Source organism: Fringilla coelebs (genome assembly GCF_963513975.1).
Source record: "Fringilla coelebs genome assembly, chromosome: 14".
NCBI classification, from domain to species: domain Eukaryota; kingdom Metazoa; phylum Chordata; class Aves; order Passeriformes; family Fringillidae; genus Fringilla; species Fringilla coelebs.
This window is the reverse complement of record NC_140040.1, coordinates 8,518,990-8,539,516: the sequence shown is the minus strand read 5'-3', so window position 1 is coordinate 8,539,516 and position 20,527 is coordinate 8,518,990. Positions and strand designations below refer to the sequence as shown.

The following is a 20,527-nucleotide window of genomic DNA, read 5'->3' as shown; positions in this document are numbered from 1 at the left end:
GTTACCCACAGGGAATGGCGCCGGCAGCGGCGGCCGTACCGCGAGCGGGCTGCATTTAAACCCTTACCCAAACAAAACGTATGGGGTTTAGAGCCCGTTTGCTAGCGAGCGGAAGGCGTTGTTGGCAATACAAGCTTTACCCCGCACAACTGAAGCAAACGGCTTTGCGGGCCAGCCGAGGTTGGCCCCAGCTGTGGACAGACCCCGTGAGGGGTGCCTGACCCTGGTACCCCCCAGCTGTTTCCCATCTGCACAACTTCAGAGCTGGCCTTTGGAATGGCTGGATTTTCCTGGGGTCCCGTTCCTGCTGGAGTTGGAGGAGTCTCATATTCTCTCAACGTTACAAATGGACATCATGTATTACTATGTGAGGGACTGTCATTTCCTGATAGAAATAACAGTGTATCTGCTCCTGCCCAATTATCTCAATGAGAAAGTGAATAGAGATTAACATCAAGAACATCAGCGCTCTGTCATAAAGGAAAGCAGCAGAGAAGCTATTTTAATACAAGGATACAGACAGGATCCAGACTTCTGTTGTCTAGGTTACATAGCTTGCTTAACAAGGTATGGATAAGTTACAGTAAGTCCTCCAAGGTTCATTAAACATTGTTGCTCTGATCGGAATTGTCTCGAGGGAAATCGAGCTATCCCTATTTCACTTTGGCTGCCAAAGCTTCCTTGCGTAGAGCTCTGCTCCAAAGCAGAGCAAACCATGCCCACATCCACTCAGGCAGGCACTCGCCCAGCGTCCACTGTGGAGAAGCACAGAGAGACCAGAAAACAGGGGAAAAAAAAAAAAAAGACAGAAAGGGACAGATTAAGACACATTCCATTAAAATAAAGTTTCTCAAGTCACTACTAAAGCAAGGCAAAAAGTGCTTGAATTTCATCAACTAAACCTTAAATTCAGCCCCTTGAAGCACACATGTTCAGCTGTTTCAGATGCAGCACCCACAGCTGAGCAGTTCAGTTCTGCAAATCAATACTGAATCCTGACTTGGTTAAGTTCACAACAGCCATTCTGTCCACTTCCATTAATTGCCACATTTTGCCAGAATGCATCCTGCCTCTTTTATTCCTTTTGGACTAATCCCCACTTCTTCATTTCCATCTAGTCAACCCAATGCTATAGGAAGCCACTAGGCAGGACACATGAGATGTGATCAACATGCATAAAACAGTCTACCCCAAAAATCAAAACCCTAACAAATGGAGGAAAATGCAAGTTTTTCCTGCTATGATTCCATCCTCCCTACCCACTCTTCCCCAAAGCACAAATATGCTCAAAATATTAAGACTGAAAAAGCTATTTCTGTTTACAAAAACAGTGAAACACTTGCCCAGTCAGCAACACCCCAAGAGAAATGAGATACTCTGCTTTTCAGTAAAAACTTGTCTCTTTCCCATTTCTCCTGTGCATTTCAAGGGAGAATTGGATTCACTCTCTGATCTTAAAAATAGCATAAGTTTATAAAGCAGAACTAGTGAGAAAATATGGCACAATTCCTTAAAGTTTACAATATATATCACACTTTTTCAGAATGAGCAGTTTTCATTCAGACTCCTAAGAAATTAAACAGCTGATTTACTTCTACTGACAAACATGAAATAGTTTAATGAATTCCATTACCTGTATTGCATGCTTCCAGCAACCAGTGGTCCTTATGGATAACCCAAGAGTAGAAACAGCATGACTTACATATTCTTCAGGAGTAGGAAAAAATACAGATCTCTTTGATATAGAGCTGCTGAATGATAACATTTTTGTAGTAGTTAGAAATGGTGTTAGACTCTGAACAAAAATTCCTTTAGAGGCATACTCATAATGTAGTGATCTACTGAAATAGTCCAAGTAGCTCTAGAAAAACAAAAGCAGAAAGACACTTTTTTTCTTTTTTTTTTTTTAACAATGAAATCTCATGGCAAAGTTTTATTAAAACTACAGAAAAGTTTTAACATATTTTATGCACCAGCTCAATAAATACTAATAAATAGTATGAAAATATGATTTTCTGAAGTATTATCAACATTTCTCTGGTGTTGTTATTTACTATAAACCTGCCATGGTACAGTAACTAGCAGGACAAAGTGACTGCTTTTCACAATCTGACAATTTCTGCTTAAAAATAATACAAAAACATTTATTTCATCTAAAACAAACACCTTATCTGGTCTGGGGGCATTACAAGGACACTCTACAGACTGGGACTAGGTTAGTTATGTCCTGGGACTCTCTTAGGAAAAAAGATTAGTTAATGTGTATCTGCTTTACCTCCTTTAGCTCGTTTTACTTTTACAGAACAAGAAAAGAACAAGGCTGATAACTGGGACTGCTGGAATCAGACTGAAAAATGAGTCTGGCTCAGTCTTATCAGGGCAACAACACTGATGCCTTCCCTGCTGTGCCACACAGCCAGTTCTCCCTGAGAAAATGCATTTTTGACTCAGCTTGTGAGCAGGTATCTTGCTGCTTCCAACCGGCCTTGCAAAAGGTTTTCCCAACAGTTTGTTGGGAAAGCATCTTGTACAAATTCTCTTACAGCTGCTTTAGGAAAATTAAAGCAACCACTTCAAGCATTATTCATTGTTAGAACACAAAGAGGCTTAGGATGTTGCAGCTGCTTGTTCTCACTTCTGTGTTCTGAGGCCAGGCTTAAAGCTGGATTGCTGACCTAGCATTTGGATTAATTATCTAAGCTAAACCAAGAAACTTTGGTACACTTGTGATTCACAGCAGTGGCTTGAGCATGAGTACAGCCCTTTTTGCTACCAAATACTGGTATGCAAGACTTGAGGTATGTGCACAGTTCAGCTGGAGAGAGATTAAATTCTTGACCTTTCAATAGGGCCCACAGAATTGCCTCTCTGCTTTGTGCATCTGAGAAAGGCAACATTTCTCCTAGAATGACTGTTATACCACACTTCACACAAAATCCAAGAGCACTGACTTTGGTTGAAAGCCCAGCACTGGTGAGGATGACGAGCTTCCTGCATAACACATGTATCATTCACCTCCAAAATTTAAATGAATCCCTAAAAAACATTCAAGTATTTTGACATCCTTGCTGAATGTGTTTCCAGCCATGCCATTTAACACGACAGCCCAACTTACTTTAGAGGCTCCATAGACCGTCAACATGGGTGTTGGCTGACAACAGACTGCTGAAGAAAGATTCACAATCGCCCCTTTCTTCTTCTTTACCATGCCTGGCAGCACAATATGTGTCATCATGGTAGCAGAAGCAATATTTACATGGATCATTTCCCATAGCGTATCCTCAGAGATATTAGTAAAATAGTCTGTGTAGGCATAAAACATTCCTACATTGTTCACCAAAATCCCAATTTCTCTGTCTTTCAGAGCCTCCTTAATGGCTGGGTAAAGCTCACGCCCCTTGCTGAAATCAGCTACTATGAAATCTGTTTCCACTTTGTAGGTTTCAGATATGCTCCTGGAGACAGCCTCCAGCTTCTCTTTGCTTCTGCTGACTAAGATGATGTTGACACCACGCTTTGCCAGTTCTTTAGCATAAGCCTTCCCAATACCATCTGTGCTACCTGCAAGAGAAAACAGCAATAGAACACACAAGTCAAAAACTGAGCAACACCAGCCTTCTATTTTGACAGTTCTTTCAATTATAGACTTATTCCTTTTTCTGAGATCCTGTGGCACTAAATAGATTGAATTCAAAGACACAACAGTAAAGACAACACTGTCAACCACCTTCTGCAATTCCCCTCATAAAAGTTTTATATTTTCCATGACAACAAGAGAGAGCTCAAAGGAGAACCTTAATGAAAGGCGGTACAGGACTCAAACCTTGCTGAAGAACTAGGGCACATAAGAACACCCCATAGCAAAAAGAGGATCTTGTCTACATCTCTGTCTACACTTGCAGGTGATCAAGAGGTACCTTGCAAATTGGGGCAACAATTGCTGTGATTCTTTCTCAGCAGTCAGTCAACTCACTTAGCTTGCCCATCTCCTGAGGAATTAATTTATAAAGGCAATGAACAACAGCCACTGCTCGGGCAGACTAGCCTGCAAACAGAGATAATACAGGCTCCAGCCTGTAATATAAAGCTCACCCAGCGCCACAAGCCACCAAGTTTCACAGTATGTTACATAAACACAAGGAAATTCACCATTCATCTCTTACCCGTGACCACGGCCCACTTGCCATACTTCTTGACCAGATCAACCTCCCCGCTCAGCTTTGGAATCACGTGCAGCCTGAGTGCGCTGTAAGTGTCCAAGGCCAGAGACACAACCTTTCTGACCGTGTACAAAGCTCCAACAACAGCCAGGGCTTCTATATAGAAACTGCAGGAGCGACTGATTTCTCTGTACAGGAGGGAGAATCGATCCACTGCAGCCATGGTGATCACAAGCCTGAAAAAGAAAAAAAGACACAGGCAATTACAATTGCCTCTTGGGCCATGTAAACTTTTCAGACTGTAAGGATAACCTTTGAGATGCAGCATTTTACAGTTTGAGCACTGTTTTGATGCAGAAAAACACAAGACAGTGTGCTAAAATTTGGCGTCACCTACCATCAACCTCACTGGTTTAGGTACTGTTTAGCCCTTTTCCTAGGGATGAGCTATTAATTAATTATACTGCAACAACACTGATCAACGATTGTGTAAATAAAACAATTAAAGCAGAAGCTGAACAGGTAAAAAGCAATGTTGGAAGATGAAAAACTACCTACAAGAGAGGCAAGGACAACCAGCACGCGAGAGCTGAGACACAAAGAAACAACAGTCTCCTTCAAGGACAAAAAGCTACATGAGAGACAAAGCAGGCTAGGGCAGCACGTCAGTCCCCAGCGCAGTCAAAAGCCCCGCATCTGCCACTGTCCTTGAACCACGGCACGGTGCAGCGCATCACGCACACCGCGCTTGCTGCGCCTCACACGACTTTCACTAGTGAATACGTTTTTTAACCAAGCACAAATCCGTTCTCTCCTCGGCAGGACCCGACGTGCCACCCGGCACCGCAACATCCCGCCCGCCCCTCGCCCAGGGCGGGACAGCGGGCTCCGGGCGCGCCGTCTCCGCGCAGCCCCAGCGGGCTGGCCCGGCGCCTCGGCCCCTCGCCCAGCCCCGACCCGGGGCCCTCCGGGACGCGGGCTGGCCCGGCCGGACCCCGCCCCCGCCGCGGCCCTGACCCGCCGGCGCCTCACCCGCGATGCCGGCCCGGGCCCGCCGCGCTGCCCGCGCCCGCCGCCGCCTGCGCCGCGCGGGGCCGCCGGGAGCGGCCGCGGGGCCTTGTGGGGCTGCGCGCGGCGTCGCCATGGCCACGGCTGAGGCGGCGGCCGGAGCTCGGGCTGCGCTCCGTCCCTCGCCTGCCGCCGTGTAAAGCCTGCGGACATTTTGTCTGAAAAAGGCAGAGCGTAAATCCCACACCGGCTCGGGGGTGTTAGAATGCAGGCGGCGCCCGCTGGAGACCCGGACAGCGGCCGCACAGAGGAGGTCCCGGCGCCTGAGGCGTCGGAGGCGCCGTTGGGCGACCCCGGGAGCGGAGGTGCCCTCCCGGAGCGGGAGGGCAGCGCTGTGAGCACAGGTGAGCCCCTCCGGCTCGCTCGGCAGCGCGCAACGCCCGCACATCACGGCTGCTCGTACTCATCGGGATGCCAATACGAGTGTGCTTTGTGCCAGCAAAGTCACTGGAAATCCTGTGACTGAGGCATATTCGCTCAGTTGCTGTCTTCCTGTGGTCTTTTTTCCTTTCCCGATATTTCTTTGCTTTCCTGTTCCCAGAGAAGTATTTCTTCCAGTGTTGCAATCACACAGCCAACCTGACCTCTACATCACAAGGCACGGGATGGGTCAGGTTTGAAGGGACCGCAGCAGGTCCCTGGTCCGAGCTCCTGCTCAAGCAGGGCCATCCCAGAGCACAGGGGACAGGATTGTGTCCGGATGGCTCTGGAACATCTCCGGTGAGGGACACACACCTCTCTGAGCAAACAGTTCCTGTGCATGGTCACCCGCACAGGAAAGTTCTTCCCTGTGTTCAGGTGGAACTTCCTGTGCATCAGTTTCGGCCCATTGCCTCTTGTATTACTAAGTATGTCCAATCATTGTGTTTTAATTACAGTCATATTTAAGTAAGCTGGTACAATCATCTTGTTTGCACTTTCTCCATGAACAACAAGAGCAAGTAGAAGGTTCAGGGCAAGTATCTGAAGAGACAAATACTGAAATTGGGATTAATCAAAGGCAGCCTTCCGAGGAGTGCAAAAGGGTAAATTTGTAGAAGAGCTAGACTAACAGTGCTTGGGATGACTGATACCATTGCTGAAGTCTCTTTACAGTAAACTCAAATTGGTGTTAATTAAATGTAATATATATTAAATATCTAACACCATCAGAACATTGGTGTCAGTACTTTATTGTGACTGTACATCATAAGAATATTAAGAATAATTGATACTATCCAACTTTCTGATTTAAAAAAATACAGATTTCAATTGCTACTATTTATTTTATGATGCTTTGTAAGAAAGTTAAGTTTCATTAAAAATCTCAGCAGAAATCTTGGTTAAAACAGTCTTTTCTTGAAATTCATATTCAAATGCTCTTCAATATTTCTCTGAAGTAATTGGCAACATGACATATTTTCCCCACCTTTGCTGTTAAATTGCAATTCATTTTCTTATTTAAAAAGCTGATGAAACTCAAGAGAAAGAAGTCAACTCTATGTCCAAAGCAGATCAAGAGAATGAACAAAAATCAGATATTGATCAGAAGTCTGGAACCAGCTCATCCAGTCAAGGGACAGTAGAAAAGAGAGGCTCTGTAAGGTAATACATTGTTTGTGGATGTGTTGGCATCATCAGGAGTTTTGCTATTCTGTGTGTTCATCTCAGTTCTGGAGAACAGTTTTGAAGATGAACTTGAGAATAGTGGATAAACCAGGTATTAGTGACATTTACAGCATCTGGACAGATGTTTGGGTTTTATGGCCACTGTAGCAAACTACATTCTGACCACATGATGAAGTCATGTAATGGATCTGGAGAAAATTGTGCTAACTCCTGTGGAAGTCATGTGCCAGTAGCTTTAACCATCTCTCTGCCTCAGTTCAGACAAAGCATTCTGTCAATTCCTAGTGGCATTCCCAGCCAACCAACAGCTCTATATCAAAACTTTCTTGAATGCTATTTTGGAGTCAGCATTTCAATAAAATGTTGGGTTGATTACCATTGATTTTTCTAGTCTGAGAAAAATAGTGCATTTTGGCTCTGCCACCAAAGGTCCTGAACCAAAGCAGCAAGGAACAGGGGAAAGAATTGGAGACGAAGCTAACATTGGAACCAAAAGCTAACATAACATAAAATGATGGTGCCCTTTTCCAAGAAGATGAACTCTCTAATTCCCTGCCCATATTCCTATAAACACTTTTTTTTTTTAGCAGAAGGGCCTGGTAACTCATTTCAAAGGTAAAAATGAAAAGCCACACTAAAAAACCCAGCACCTTTTTTTTTTTAAATATGATTTTGAAAGTTGTAGCCGTTTCTCTTGCATGAAAGAATTGTTATTTGTGTTGCAATGGAGTCTGTAAGGAAGCCAAAGATCTCAGAATGTGCACTGAAATATATTTTTTATTTTGCTTCTGCTTCCTGTACTATTTTAGGATGACAAAAAAGATTCTGCTAGACATCTGTAAACAGCAGAAATTATACTGGACCCCGTACTTAAATGATACACTGTACTTGCATTATAAAGGTAAGATGTGGGCATGACTGCCTAGCTTGATCATTCTAAGTAGCATTTTAGCAGAGGATCTACTTCATGGCTCACTGAGGTATCTAGTCATTCTTCTAAATTAGAACACAATTTTATGTAATACTGGATTTGGGAAGCAAAATGAGTCAATATGAAGGTAGAAAAGTGAACTGTGCATCTGACTCACTTTATGGAGCCATCCAAAGGATCAGTAGGAATCAAGGGACATATTTTTGGTTCTTTTACTGAAAAAGGAGCCTCTGAAAAATGTAAATTAAAATACTGGTCTGGGTTGCACTCAGAGGAAAATATACATATTTTTTCCTTAAATTGTTTGCATTAAAAGCTTTTTCCAGCTTTTGGAACTTTTTTACTGCCAAGTAAAAATGGTCAAGAGGAAAATAAACAGTAAATACTTGCTGCATGTTTGAAACACTCCTGTTAGAAGGAACATTACTCATCCTCTGGTGATCTCTGAGCAGGTTTTTGCATGATGCAGTTACCTGGTCCAAGTTATCCTAAGAATTCTTCCAAATAAATAGGATATGCTACCTTCTACATTCAGCCTTTGTTTTGCTATGTATTATTTAGCATCTAAAGGGCTGCTGAGATACAGACCAGAATAGGTACCACCCTGGTTTTGCCCTTTACGGGCCACAAACAGTACCAGGAATTCAGTGGAAATTCTGCAGTGACTTCAGTCCCAGTGTTCTCTCAGGCTGTTTCAGCAGCTCTGGTTTAATGGAATTTTCTCATCCAAAGAGTCATTTTCAGCCAATGCCATTTCATTTTAAAATGAACATCTTTTTTTGTTCTGCAGGATTTGACCGACTGGAGAATCTTGAAGAATATACAGGACTGAAGTGTTTGTGGCTGCAGTGCAATGGCTTAAGAAAAATTGAGAACTTGGAGGCTCAGACAGAGTTGCGTTCCCTCTACCTGCAACTGAATTTAATTGAGAAAATTGAAAACCTTGAACCCTTACAAAAGCTGGATTCCCTCAATATCAGTAACAACTACATTAGGACCATTGAGAATCTCTGTAAGAACTGTTGCTGCAACAGGTTTTAGCCTCTGGCAATCCCATATTTCCTAAGCTCTGACTAAGCTTTTGTCAGTGGCACTAGTTTCAAAGGATTTTTTAAATGGTGTTAGAATTTGGCACAATATCCATAGCAAAGCCCACAGGGCTTCTGTGGAGGAGTAAAACCTATGTTGAGAAACAGAAAATACTACTACTACTACTTCTACTACAGAAAAACTACTTTCACATGGATACCTAGGATAATTAAGTAGTTTTTCCTCACTCCTTAATACCATGTCAGTACTTATCTGTGTTGCAGACAGGCTGACAATCCAGTTTTCACCATTTACCTTACAGTTAAGATGTGCTTTGGCAGTTGCAGACACAATTACCAAATCTTTTATATCTGTTAAAAGATTGATTCTGTCTTCAGCAGAAAATAAAAAACTATTTCTGTGCATTACTACTTGCATACATTTGAGAATTTTGAAACACAAGCTCTTGCTTTTGTGTAACTGTTTAGTTTGAAATGTGAATTTTAAAAAACTACCATCCTAAAACCAAGCACCTATTTTTCCCTGGGGTGAAGAAAGCAGCTTTGGAGGCCTTGTCAAAAAGTATATATAGCAGAATAACAAATTTAGAAAAAAGCTCCAAAATCAATATAAACTGTTAGTTTGACAATGCAGATTTTTACTTGCTCAAAAAACCCTTGCTGAAGTGACAACTCTTACCTTTCCTTTCATTGTACTGTTCTTGTCTGGCAGCTTGTCTGAAAGTCCTGCAGACTCTGCAGATCGCTCACAATAAGTTACAAACAGTGGAAGACATCCAGCACTTGCAGGAATGCCCAAGTATTTCTGTTCTTGATCTTTCCCACAACAATCTAAGTGATCCAAGTATTGTAGCTATTCTGGAGACCATGCCCAATCTGGTAAGCCAAACATAGCTGAGGGTTTGTGTTTGTGTGTGGGTGAACCCCATCAAATGGCTTTGTTGGATAGTTCAGTGCACAGTAGGTATCAGTCTAAAAGAAACATTATTAAACATTGGTTTGTTTCTGGTAGATCACCTGTAACCCCTTGGATGTTTTATTAATTTCTTGCTTTTGAAATGACAGAGGAAGTGCATATCCAGGCTGGGGGGTTTGCTACTCAAGCTTAAAAATTGTTTCCCTTGTTTCTCTAGCATGTGCTGAATTTGATGGGAAATGAGGTGATAAGGAAAATTGCTAACTACAGAAAAACACTCACTGTTCGACTGAAACAGCTGACATATCTGGATGACAGACCAGTTTTCCCAAAGGACAGGTAAGAAACACAGCCATCTTCTTTACACAGCTATAAGAATCAAGTGCTAACAATCACTCACCCATTTTTGGTCAATACTGTCATGGAAGGAAGATTGACCAGTATAATTTATTGAAGGTGGATGACTTTGAGAAGAAGAGTATTGTACTACAGAGTTCTACATCTAACATACCTAGAAAAAAGCAGTGTATTTTTTCACAAAATAATTCTTGAACAGAATTGTCTCACACCATGTCTGTAGACCAGAGGCAGATCCTGATTTCAACAGAAACTGAGCAGGTGTCTGGAACAGCTGAGCCAAGATCAGACCAATCCCTGGTGATGTAACCAGCAATCAGCATTTGGATATTTTTGTTTCTTTCGTGAGATAAATGTACATCCCTGTTGCATAAGGGATTGTCACTGCTATCTGTTTTTTTCTATTGCAGCTATCTTGTGCTGTTGCAAATTCTTTTAAACTTCTCTCTCGTTGCAAAGGTGGGCTTTTATAGCTGTATTACAGTGAGCTTTTGTGTTTTCATTAGAGCCTGTGCAGAAGCCTGGGCTGTTGGAGGGCTTGAAGCTGAGAAAGCAGAAAGGGAAAAATGGGAAACCAGAGAGAGAAAAAAAATCCAAGATAGCATTGATGCATTAGCAGCAATTAGGCAAAGAGCACAGGAAAAGAAAAAAGAAAAGTGCATGGAAGGAGTTGCAACAGATACCCAAGAAGGTTTGTGCTTACTGTTTTGGAAGATGTCTGTGACCACTTCAATTTGAATGTGCAGAGGAGTCTTTATCTGATACATCTTTGGATTGACTAACAACTAAAAACTTCTTTTCAAGTAAGTGGATTGCACAAAGGAGAGGATAACCAGCACTCATTACTGATCCATCAAAATCCTCAAGGATGTATTTCAATATGTAGTCACTTGAGAGCCTTTTCTAAGTACTAGAAATACCAAACATTTATTATTTAAGCATTTTCTCTAGGTGATTTTTTTTTTCTGGGGAACTTCTGTTTGCTGGGGAGTTGAGATGGGAAAACAGCATTGCTGCAGTCTTGGGAGGACTACTCATCCATGGATAGCTGCTCAAAGTAGGAGCTTTTGATGCATATTCTAGCCCATTGTAGTAGTGTTTGGAAATTTAAAATGAGCACTGGTAGATCAGCTCAGCAATTTTTATGAAATTATTTCTTCTGTAGGAGCACCTTCAAGTTCAAAAGATTATGATGGAAATTCTAATACATCAGAAATTTCAAATAGATCAGAAGAAGAAGCTCAAGAAAAAACTGAGAAATTTAAAAATGAGGGTTTAGATGCTTGTGATGAAGTGATAACAGTTCTACCAAATAGAGACGATAGCAGAGATGTCACATCTGGAAATATGCCTGATGAAGTTCAAGAGGATGCACAGGAACCAGACTCTTACAAACGTGCAAATTTCAACCAGGAGGCAGATGGTAATGTACACAGGGGAGAGCCAAACCAAACTGAGCATGCAGAGATGGTGAGCCAACCTCTCTTAGTGGAGCACTGCCTCTGCTGTGGCTCAAGCCAACTAACTCATACATAAAAACATTTCATGAGATTTCCACAGTGACTCGGTGAAATCAAGCAATACTGGGTAAAATATTCTTTCAATACAATAAATAGTAAATTTCTGAAGGCTTAACCTGCAACTTCTGCAACTTAAAGGTGGAACTCCACTTCTCAAACATGCCGGGTTTAGTGAAAGGCCAGGAGAGTTTACAGACTTCCCTTGCTGCCACATAAACTGGGCAGTCTGTCTGCCAACAGAAGCTGGACATCACTTTAGAGATGGTTTTGTACCTTCACACATGGAGAAAGGCTTTTATAGATTTGTGGAACACTTATTGCAAAATGCAAATATTAATTTATACAAAGAAGAGAGACCCAGAATATAATATAAAAACAAAGCTTTGGATTGAGCTGTGAATTCTGCAGTGGTAGTCAGTCCCCAGCAGTCTGGTTCTACAGTGCTTGCAATGTAGACATTTTTTATTCAGTTAGTTCTCTGAACTGACTATTAATTATTCTGCAGATCTACCAGGACAGGAGGCAGCTACTGACCAGGCTGAGCTTCCTGAGAGGGAGGAGGAATATGCTGAAATTGAACAGTTCAAACTGGAGACACTGGCAGCACTTTCTCTTGATGTATGTATTGGATTCAGACTTGGAGAAGTTCACATGTGTGTATTGTCTTCTCCAAGTTAATTGTTGTAACATTCTGGCTAATAAAACTGTATGGGCAGGTTTTTAAGAAAGGTCTACTGTTAGGAAAAATAAAAAGAAAGAAAGAAAGAAAATCCCAAAAAGTAAAGCTGCAGGGGTATTCTCTCCAGTGGAGCATTTATGAAGAATGCTTCCAAAGTTTATTTTGTCCTTAAATTGTTTATCCTATAAATCCTTTTGTCCTGTAAATCACCTAAAGTTGACCTTCTATCTTTGTGATTTCTCTGGAGAAGCTAATGAGGGCTCTCATTTAAAAACAGAAATTACAGAGAAAAGAATCTAGTAGACATATTTGTCCTCTTAATCAAAACTCAAATGAAATATACAGTTGAAAATGTGAACTATTTCAGAAGAACCATAGGGAAGAAATAGCACCCCCATTATTGTAAATGTTACCCAGCAGTATTAGATACTATAAATTAATTCTCAAAATAGAACTCTGATGTCTGTTTCCAGGAAGAGCATAATGTACATTATTCAGATATATAATAAGTGATTTACATTTGTACTATGGTCTTCTATTATCTGAAATGTCTATCTGATGCAACATTTAAATATGTTTACCACATTTAACCATGAGGAGAACATAGATACCACTGAAAAATTCAACCTCACTTCAAAGGAGAATTGTTCAACATATCCTAATTAGTACACTGCTGATTAACTGACAGTGTCAGACTATGATATGATCAGCAATAAAAGCTTCTGACCTCCCAGAGCACTTCATACACTCTGTGATACCCCATATTGCCATTGTTAACTGCTGGCAGAAAAGCCTCATATCTCTGCCATGCTCTTAATTTCCCAGGCAAAAATTCCATGTTATTGAAGGGCTCTGCCCACTGCTTCACCAGAGGGTTTGCTGCTGCCTCCTTCTGTTCAGCTGGTCTTAATCACAGGTTTAAAAAAGGCAGTGGAGAGAAGGGGCAGCAATTAAAGTAGGCACAATATTATTATTAAAAGTAGATCTTACAATGTCTGAAGTAAATATGTAGTGACACTGTAGGTACCCACAATGTGAAAATCTTGATTCAGTGTTTGTTTTTCCCTTGATGCTCTATGGCACCATAGGAAGATCCTGTGCACAAACTTCAAGGCAGTATGAAAGTAACTCTTAAGCACATATCTGTGGGGTTTTAGACATGCAAAAAGTGGGACTATTTTAATTCTACAGAAGGAAAACCAAACCCAAATCACACACTAATACACATTTCAGTGTTCTATGCTACTTGTTCTCCAACATTTAGTAACAGAAAGAGCCTCTCCCAAGAGCCTCCAGTACTTACCCTAGTGCAGATATTCCAAAGAACCTCAGTGCTGACATTGCAGGGAAAGGCTGGGAAGATGCCAACGGTGAGAGGCTCTGGAGCAGCACCACTGTCCTTATTCATATCCTGAGTCTCTAGATGGTCTCAGGGAGAATATAAGGGAGCAGAGTGGAGGAGGATTTGCAGTGGGTGGTTGTGACATCCCTGTGTCAAGCAGAAACAAGCTCCTGTTGCTGCACATGCCTTGGCAGTGTGGGAATCACATTCCCACATATCTAGACTGGGTTAACTCGTAGTTGGTCTGCAAATGCACCTGATGACTGAAACAAGACTAAGAGCTATTTCATCTCCCTGTTGACATCAAAATCCACATAAGTCTTAGATCTTAATTTGTACATTCTTAATGCAATTTTTATAAAATTCTGTGACTTCAGGACATGCTGCACTAGCTGCAACCATATCAGGAAGGAGGAGAAATTTCCTTTCTTGATTTTAATTGTGTAATAATCTTCACCAGACAAGACAGTACAGATGTTCCTGATGCTACCATGCTCAGTAGCCTGCTACAAAGTCATTGAGTGCTAAAAATATCTAAAAACTAAAGGAAATGCATATCCCAGTATTGACCTACAGTTAAAAAATGGCAAAAAGGTATTAGTTTCTACCTGTGATTTTGCATTCCCACCTTCTGTGTTTCCTTTCATGGCAGCAAATGATAGTTGTCTGAGATAATATTTTCTTATGGAAAGCTGAAATTATCAGACCTGTCTGAGGAAAAACAGTTCTCAGCAAGTTTGCAGTTCTGTGTCTTAATTATGAGGCATTCACAGTAAAAAAATGGTTTATTAGGTGTATTTAGGTTAACAGAGTTTACTTGATATGTAGTTTCAGGAAGACTGCAGGTCTGGATTTGGCACTTACCCATAGAGATGGGTTGCAATTGGGATTAAGTCTATTGAATAGACAGGAAACAGCTAAGAGAATAAACCATGTTTGCTTTTAAAATCCTGGTAATGCCTTACTCTTTATCCTGTTTTCTTTCATAATCACACAGCATAGTAGAAAACAGCATTCAGTCTGACATTAGGGCTATTGCTTTCCCATTTGCTATTTCTGGAGAGAGATGAATTTTTCCCTTTCCCACACATGCATAACAGCAAACCGTGCCTGTGAGGGGGTGGCAGGGGGGTCCTGCTGGCTGTGGCCTCACACCCTGAGGAGCACTGCTTTGGAGGAGTTGTCCAATGAGCCAGAGATGTCATTTTCCATAGGTTACAGTAGCTCTTCCCACTGATTATTGATCTGTGATTGTTTCCAGGATCTGCCTGATTTAGAAGATGTAGTTGTGAGTGAGTTTCCGTCAGAAGATGAAATCTTTGTTCAAAAGGTAACATTTTCATTAATTCCAGTAATGAAACTTCCCTAAACACATTTACAAAGGTTTTGCAAAAGGAGGATAATCCAAGTTGTGAAATGCTGGTTTGGGAGATGCAATCACTTCTGAATTTACAAACTAAAATGGATAGTTTCAGCAGTTCATATCTACAAGTGAATTTTCCTTTGTTTAAATCTGACTTTTTTATATTCTTGTCTAGCAAAAATAGAATAAAAACTTATGATCAGTAATGCAACAGTTACATAAGTTTAATTTCTTAATAGGATGTAGTGTTATACTAAAAATTATACTGTACCAGTATTAATATGGTGGAAATTGCCTGCTGCTGAATAAAATCTGACTTTTCAACTGAAATCACAGAGAAATTGAAACTCCTCCTCTCTACTGCAGGCCAGACCTTGTCCACCTTAGAGTTTTGCTTTGCTCAAACTTATCTTTTGGGCACAAGCCTAAAAAGAAGAGAAAAAAGAAGACAACAAAGTTTAAAAGTTTTGATTTTCATGCTGATCATAGAATCATACTGGCCTTGCTGGAGACAGAGGCTGGTACAGGACATGCTCTTACAAGTCTTTCCAAGATAATGCCAACTGTTCCTACAGTCATCATAAAACATGGAATTGATTTGCTCTTTTGATCACAGACTCATAACAGGGTTGCAAAATGTTTTGACTAACAAAGCCTCCAATTAAAAGAAGGCAAGAAAAGAGGATTAGGGAAGGAGGATGTGTTAGCAGCTGTCCTGCTCCAAAGGCTGCTCAGTTTGTCACTGAAGCAGATGAAGATGTTGGTCAGGTTCCTCTGTTTGGAGTAAAATATAAGAACAGAGCCCACACATTGCTGTATTTGTGAGCTGTTAGTTAGTTTATGATCAGTTCATTGGTGATGCCTGAGAAATTGCTAATCTAAAATTCATTCACAAAGCAGCAGAGCTTATATATTAAGCATATATTCCATATATTTTATGAGAACAGCACATTAAAGCTGAAAACTGTTACATGGATCCAAGAGAAATTTACCCTTCCTTTGGCTTTTATATATAAGAATAATTTTTCAATTACATTTCTACCTTTACAGCAGGACTATCACCCAAAAATTGAAATAATTTCTGAAGTGACAAATGACAGCAATTCTGCATTAGAGGAAAACAATAAAAGCATGATTGAGAGTTCAGATGAAGAAGTTCCAACAGCAATTTTTTCAAATATATGTCAGAACCATAAAGAGCATGAAAAGGAGCACTTAAGACCCCTTCTCAAAAGCTTATTTACAGAGCCTGATAATTCAGAGATCAAAGATGAAGAGGCAGCCCCTTTGAAACCCTTGATACAAGAGGTAATCACTGAGCCCAAGGATCATCTGCGCCTGTCACCAGTCTGTCATCAACCAGATGACCCAAGCTCGTGGGAAGAGGATGGTAAGATTACAGTGACATTATTAATCACAGAGAAAACAGGGTTTGGCACAGTCACCCTAAGGACCTGTTCAGCTCCTGTTGAAGGCTGTTAGTTACAATCACCTCTCCCTTTTATTTATGTGGGAATCCTAATAAATTAGGAATTAAAATGTTTTCTTTTTCTACAGAAAATTTCTTACTGATTTTTATTTAAATGGTTTTAAAAAATTGGGCTCTATATTTCCTTTTTTCAGTATTAAAGACCACAAGTGAGTTTCATTTGCCCTTTGCTTTTGTGCTTTTGACAGGGAATGGCAGTGATAGAGAAGCACAGGACCTGGCTGAGGGGGAAGGATGTTCTCATAAAGCACAAGGTGTCAAGGATGATGAGAGTGGATTGGATTAATCACTTGGGAAAACCAGACCAAATCTAGAGCACAGTGTGGAAATATTCCCAAAGCATGGAGGCTGGCAATGGGACCATTTGTTAAAACTGGTGTAACACTGTGATACCAAAACTCACCGCCCTTGGTTCCAGCTCCTCAGGGCAGCTGCTTCGTCACTACTTCGAAAATTACTGGTTATATTTGAGGTTATATTCCAGTCTTGTGTTATTTGTGCCTTTGCATCCTTCTGGAAATGCCTTAGTTACATGTTTATATATCAGAGTTTCATTACAGATGTAGTTTAAAGCATAATTCAGTGTTTCATTTGACAAAATAAAAATTCTATTTGTAACCACATATATTTTCACTTGGTGTTTTATATTTTAAGTCCATACCAGTGTACATCACAGCAGATGGACTCCAGTAGCAAATGGAGATTGCTTCTTGATGGGATATTTTACTGATCTAATACTCCTTGACATTATGATTGTTTATGCCTAAAAAGATAGAGAAATTGCATCCATGCACAGAAAATCTGATTTTATCTTTTAGGGCATCTGTAATGAAACATTCACTTATTTTTGCTGCTTTTAATGTTTTTCATTGAGATGTGTCTCAGGATCTGTGTTTTGAGTATAGCCAAGTTTAGGTGAATGTCTTTTTTCATATTTCTATACATCTGTGATAATTTGTAATAAATAAAATTTGACAGTTCTTTTTAGGTGTGCACATTTAAAGAAATAAAGTATCACTATGGCCTTGTTGAAAAGATGTATTTCCTATCACCTGGGCTTAGGTGCCATCTGGTGGCAAGAGAACCAGACCTCACAGTAATACAAAATTGTGAAAGCCCTCAGAGAGGACAACACAATTGCTTTAAATTTCATCCATTTCCCCCCTACACGAGTTAAAACAAACAGGGCAAAAGCCTTGGCCTCCAGGACAGGGTGGAGGTAAGGCAAGGGCCTGTGGAGCACAGGGGTATCTGAAAGCACTGGAGCTGGAATCTGCTCTTCAGAAAGCTGCAAATGCTGCCACCAACCTGTATGAGCTCCGTCCTGAAAATGCAGCTGCTGCCTTTTCTGACAGAAAGCTGGATAAGGACTATTTTTAGGACTTTGGGATTTGCATTTTCCATGCTGTGTTTTGGTGCTTGTCCTGATATCCACTTACTACACTAAAAACAAGTAAGCAGAAAGGAACACATTACATTTGCAAAAAAAAGGTTTAAAAAAATAATTCCAGGAGTGAAGTTTGAGCTCTGTTGTCACCCAAAGCAAGAAAAATAGGGCAAATGAGGAGGAAAAAAGCAGCAAATAGTTTCAAGAGCTGTAGATTCTTTTACTGTGATCCTGATTTTACCAGCTATACCCACCATGAGTGGCATTTTAGTTTGAAGAATTCAGCAGCTTTCCAAGCTATGTTTACTTGGCCACATTTTAGATGGCACATTTTAGATTGCATTCACACAGTGACCACAACCCACCCGTGGGCCCTCACAGGGAATCTGAATGCTTAGAAGTGATTTTCACTTGTCACTGAGGACTTGGGAAGGAGAAAGGGAGTAAGGGACAGATGTAAGGAGTGATAGAAATGCCAAAGCAGGCTAAATGAGAAAAAGGAAACGTTTAATTAGTGTCTTCTGTAAAACTTTACAAATGTACAGCGTAGTGCAAAAAACGCAGTCTCAGCACATCACCTTCAAGTAAAATTAACAATGTAAAAAGCTGAGGAACACAAGCTTCCTTCTGCACAGGAATGGCTCCCCAGTGCTCTTCCTGGAGGTTCCTCTCTCACCATCAAGCTCCCATCTCATGTCTTTATAGTAGAGCAAAAAGCCTAAAGAAAAGCTCTGGAACCCTCCTGAGAGGCTGCTCCCCACGAACACAGGCTGGAGCCTCTGCCCTGCAGGACACAGCCTGGGACAGAGCCAGGGCCCAGCTGCACCTGGCTGTGCCCACGGACAACCCTCCCCAGGGCTCATTTCTCAACCCCAACCAGACAATCCAGTCAGACACCAGCTATGCCCCGCCTCAAGCATGTGACAGGCTCCATACAAACACAGGAAAACTACTCAGGAGCTTGAAGTTAAGCCTGTGCTGAAATACCTTGCTGCATCAATACATTCAGTGTTAACAGGACAGCAGCCTGGCGTGTGGAAGCCCAGAGAAGGGTGTAAGTCTGGAACATGCACTGCCGCTGTCAGGAGACACCAGGCAGCTTCCAATTGCCTATGAGGAAAGAAGTGAACAGAGTGCAACTCAACGACTTTCCATCGCTGGAAAGGGCAAAATAGGGTGGAAATGGGCTGATCTAGGTGGAATTTCTAAGCACAAATCTGTCAAAAAGAAAAACCTTGTCCAGGATACACTCAAGCACATCATCTAAATACCAGGCCAGCGGGGGCTGCTGGAATTTTCCCTTAGTCCTGAACACAAAAACAGTGGCCGGGATTAATTCAGGAGCTCTCACAGCCTCGCTCCTGCACAGACCACACCGCCAAGGCAGTGACAGGGCTCCCAGCACAGCAATCAGCTGGGCAAAAATGTGCTCAGAAGTGAATGTTTCTGAACTAACACATTTGTTCACATAGTGATAAATGGATGGAGAAAAGGGCTGTGACAGGAAGGTCCATTTAAAAAATGCTCATCTTATTGAGGAGCTTCTCAGCCTACACTTGTCTGAGTGCTTAGCTACACTTTGGGGTGGATGCTGCTTGACCACAATGCTCAGAAATGTGGTTCATAACCAAGAATTGTCATGGCAATGAAGGCAGGCAAAGCATTTCTTCAGATGATACCGGCACAGCTTAAACCTCCCTGTCTAAGCCCTTAGGAGGCCTGAGTTAATTGAATTTCCTGGGTCTGTCCTACTGCATTTGGGTAACCTTCCTAAGGAAAAGCAACTCAGGTAGAAGGTAATGAGATAAATAATACGTTCTCATTAGAACTACAGCATAAAAAACAAAGCTCTGCTTTGTTGAGAAACTCAGTTGTCAGAAACCACGTAGATGGGGAAGGTTAGCTCAGCCTTTGAGGCTGGTCTCAGATGCACAGAGGACAGAAGAAAAGTTTGTGGGACATGGTGGACTAACCATTCTGCCTCTCTCCTACACTGAGCAGCTGAGAGTCCGCCTAAAAACGGGATCCAATGAATTAAACTGCTTAGTCAGATCTTACACATCAATAAACCAACAGGCACATCTTCAGGGGAAATAAAACCAGTCAAAGCCAAGGGAAAAATCCCATTGGACTGGACATGAAATACTTAGCCAGCACCAAAACCCAGAGTGCACTCCCTCAGCCCTCTCTGCACACGGAAAATTATGTGTGCAGAAAAGTCTATCCCTTTTCTATTTTTTAAGTATGGAGTGCCCTGCCTATATGTAAGAGAAAATAAATCTGGGGCCAAACAAATTCCAAATAACAAAAGCTCTCAACTCAGCATGGGATGTTTTGTGGCCTGTGATGGTCTGTAGCTCCCCTAAGAGCCAGAGGCACATTCTTGGTAGGGTCACTCAGAAAAAAAAACTTCTACACACCCCAAGAGATCTTCTTCTTACTCACCCTAGGAGGAACAGGTGCATCCCATCAAACCCTGAAAATGCTTAAAAAAATCTTTTTAGAGCATTGGACTGGCATGTAGAACTATTTTCCTATTCAATAACCAGCATCAACAAGGGTCAGGCATCTTAGCTAATCTGTGCTGCCCCAGTAAAATCCAACAGTCTGCCATTGCAGGCACTAGTCAGGATCACTATTTCATGAAGTCTCAGATGG

The 20,527-nt window shown here is 41.5% G+C and overlaps 2 protein-coding genes across 2 annotated transcripts; one reads left to right on the top strand and one right to left on the bottom strand.

Annotated features, from left to right (window-relative positions):
* Positions 1-521: 521 nt before the first annotated feature.
* On the bottom strand, positions 522-5,263 carry HSDL1 (hydroxysteroid dehydrogenase like 1). Its single transcript, XM_084215140.1, has 5 exons — positions 5,193-5,263; positions 4,164-4,396; positions 3,116-3,561; positions 1,634-1,861; positions 522-755 (listed from the first exon to the last, which is right to left on the bottom strand). The coding sequence occupies exons 2-5, from the start codon at positions 4,381-4,383 to the stop codon at positions 654-656; spliced, it is 996 nt and encodes a 331-aa protein (XP_084071266.1). The 5' UTR covers positions 4,384-4,396; positions 5,193-5,263; the 3' UTR covers positions 522-653.
* A 170-nt stretch (positions 5,264-5,433) lies between these two features.
* On the top strand, positions 5,434-16,768 carry DNAAF1 (dynein axonemal assembly factor 1; the record flags this gene model as incomplete). The annotated part of the gene is made up of 12 exons (XM_084215139.1): positions 5,434-5,572; positions 6,677-6,812; positions 7,646-7,737; positions 8,558-8,779; positions 9,529-9,695; positions 9,950-10,071; positions 10,596-10,780; positions 11,255-11,512; positions 12,115-12,227; positions 14,892-14,960; positions 16,047-16,383; positions 16,671-16,768. 12 exons carry the CDS (start codon positions 5,434-5,436, stop codon positions 16,766-16,768), a joined length of 1,938 nt encoding a protein of 645 aa, XP_084071265.1.
* Positions 16,769-20,527: the final 3,759 nt, after the last annotated feature.

Coding starts and splice junctions, on each gene's coding strand:
- HSDL1 (XM_084215140.1), bottom strand. CDS start 4,383: ATGGCTGCAGTGGATCGATTCTCCCTCCTGTACAGAGAAATCAGTCGC. Junction 1,862..3,115: donor CGGTCTATGGAGCCTCTAAA/GTAAGTTGGGCT, acceptor TTGTTTTTCTAG/AGCTACTTGGACTATTTCAG. Junction 756..1,633: donor GCTGGAAGCATGCAATACAG/GTAATGGAATTC, acceptor GCTTCTCCACAG/TGGACGCTGGGCGAGTGCCT.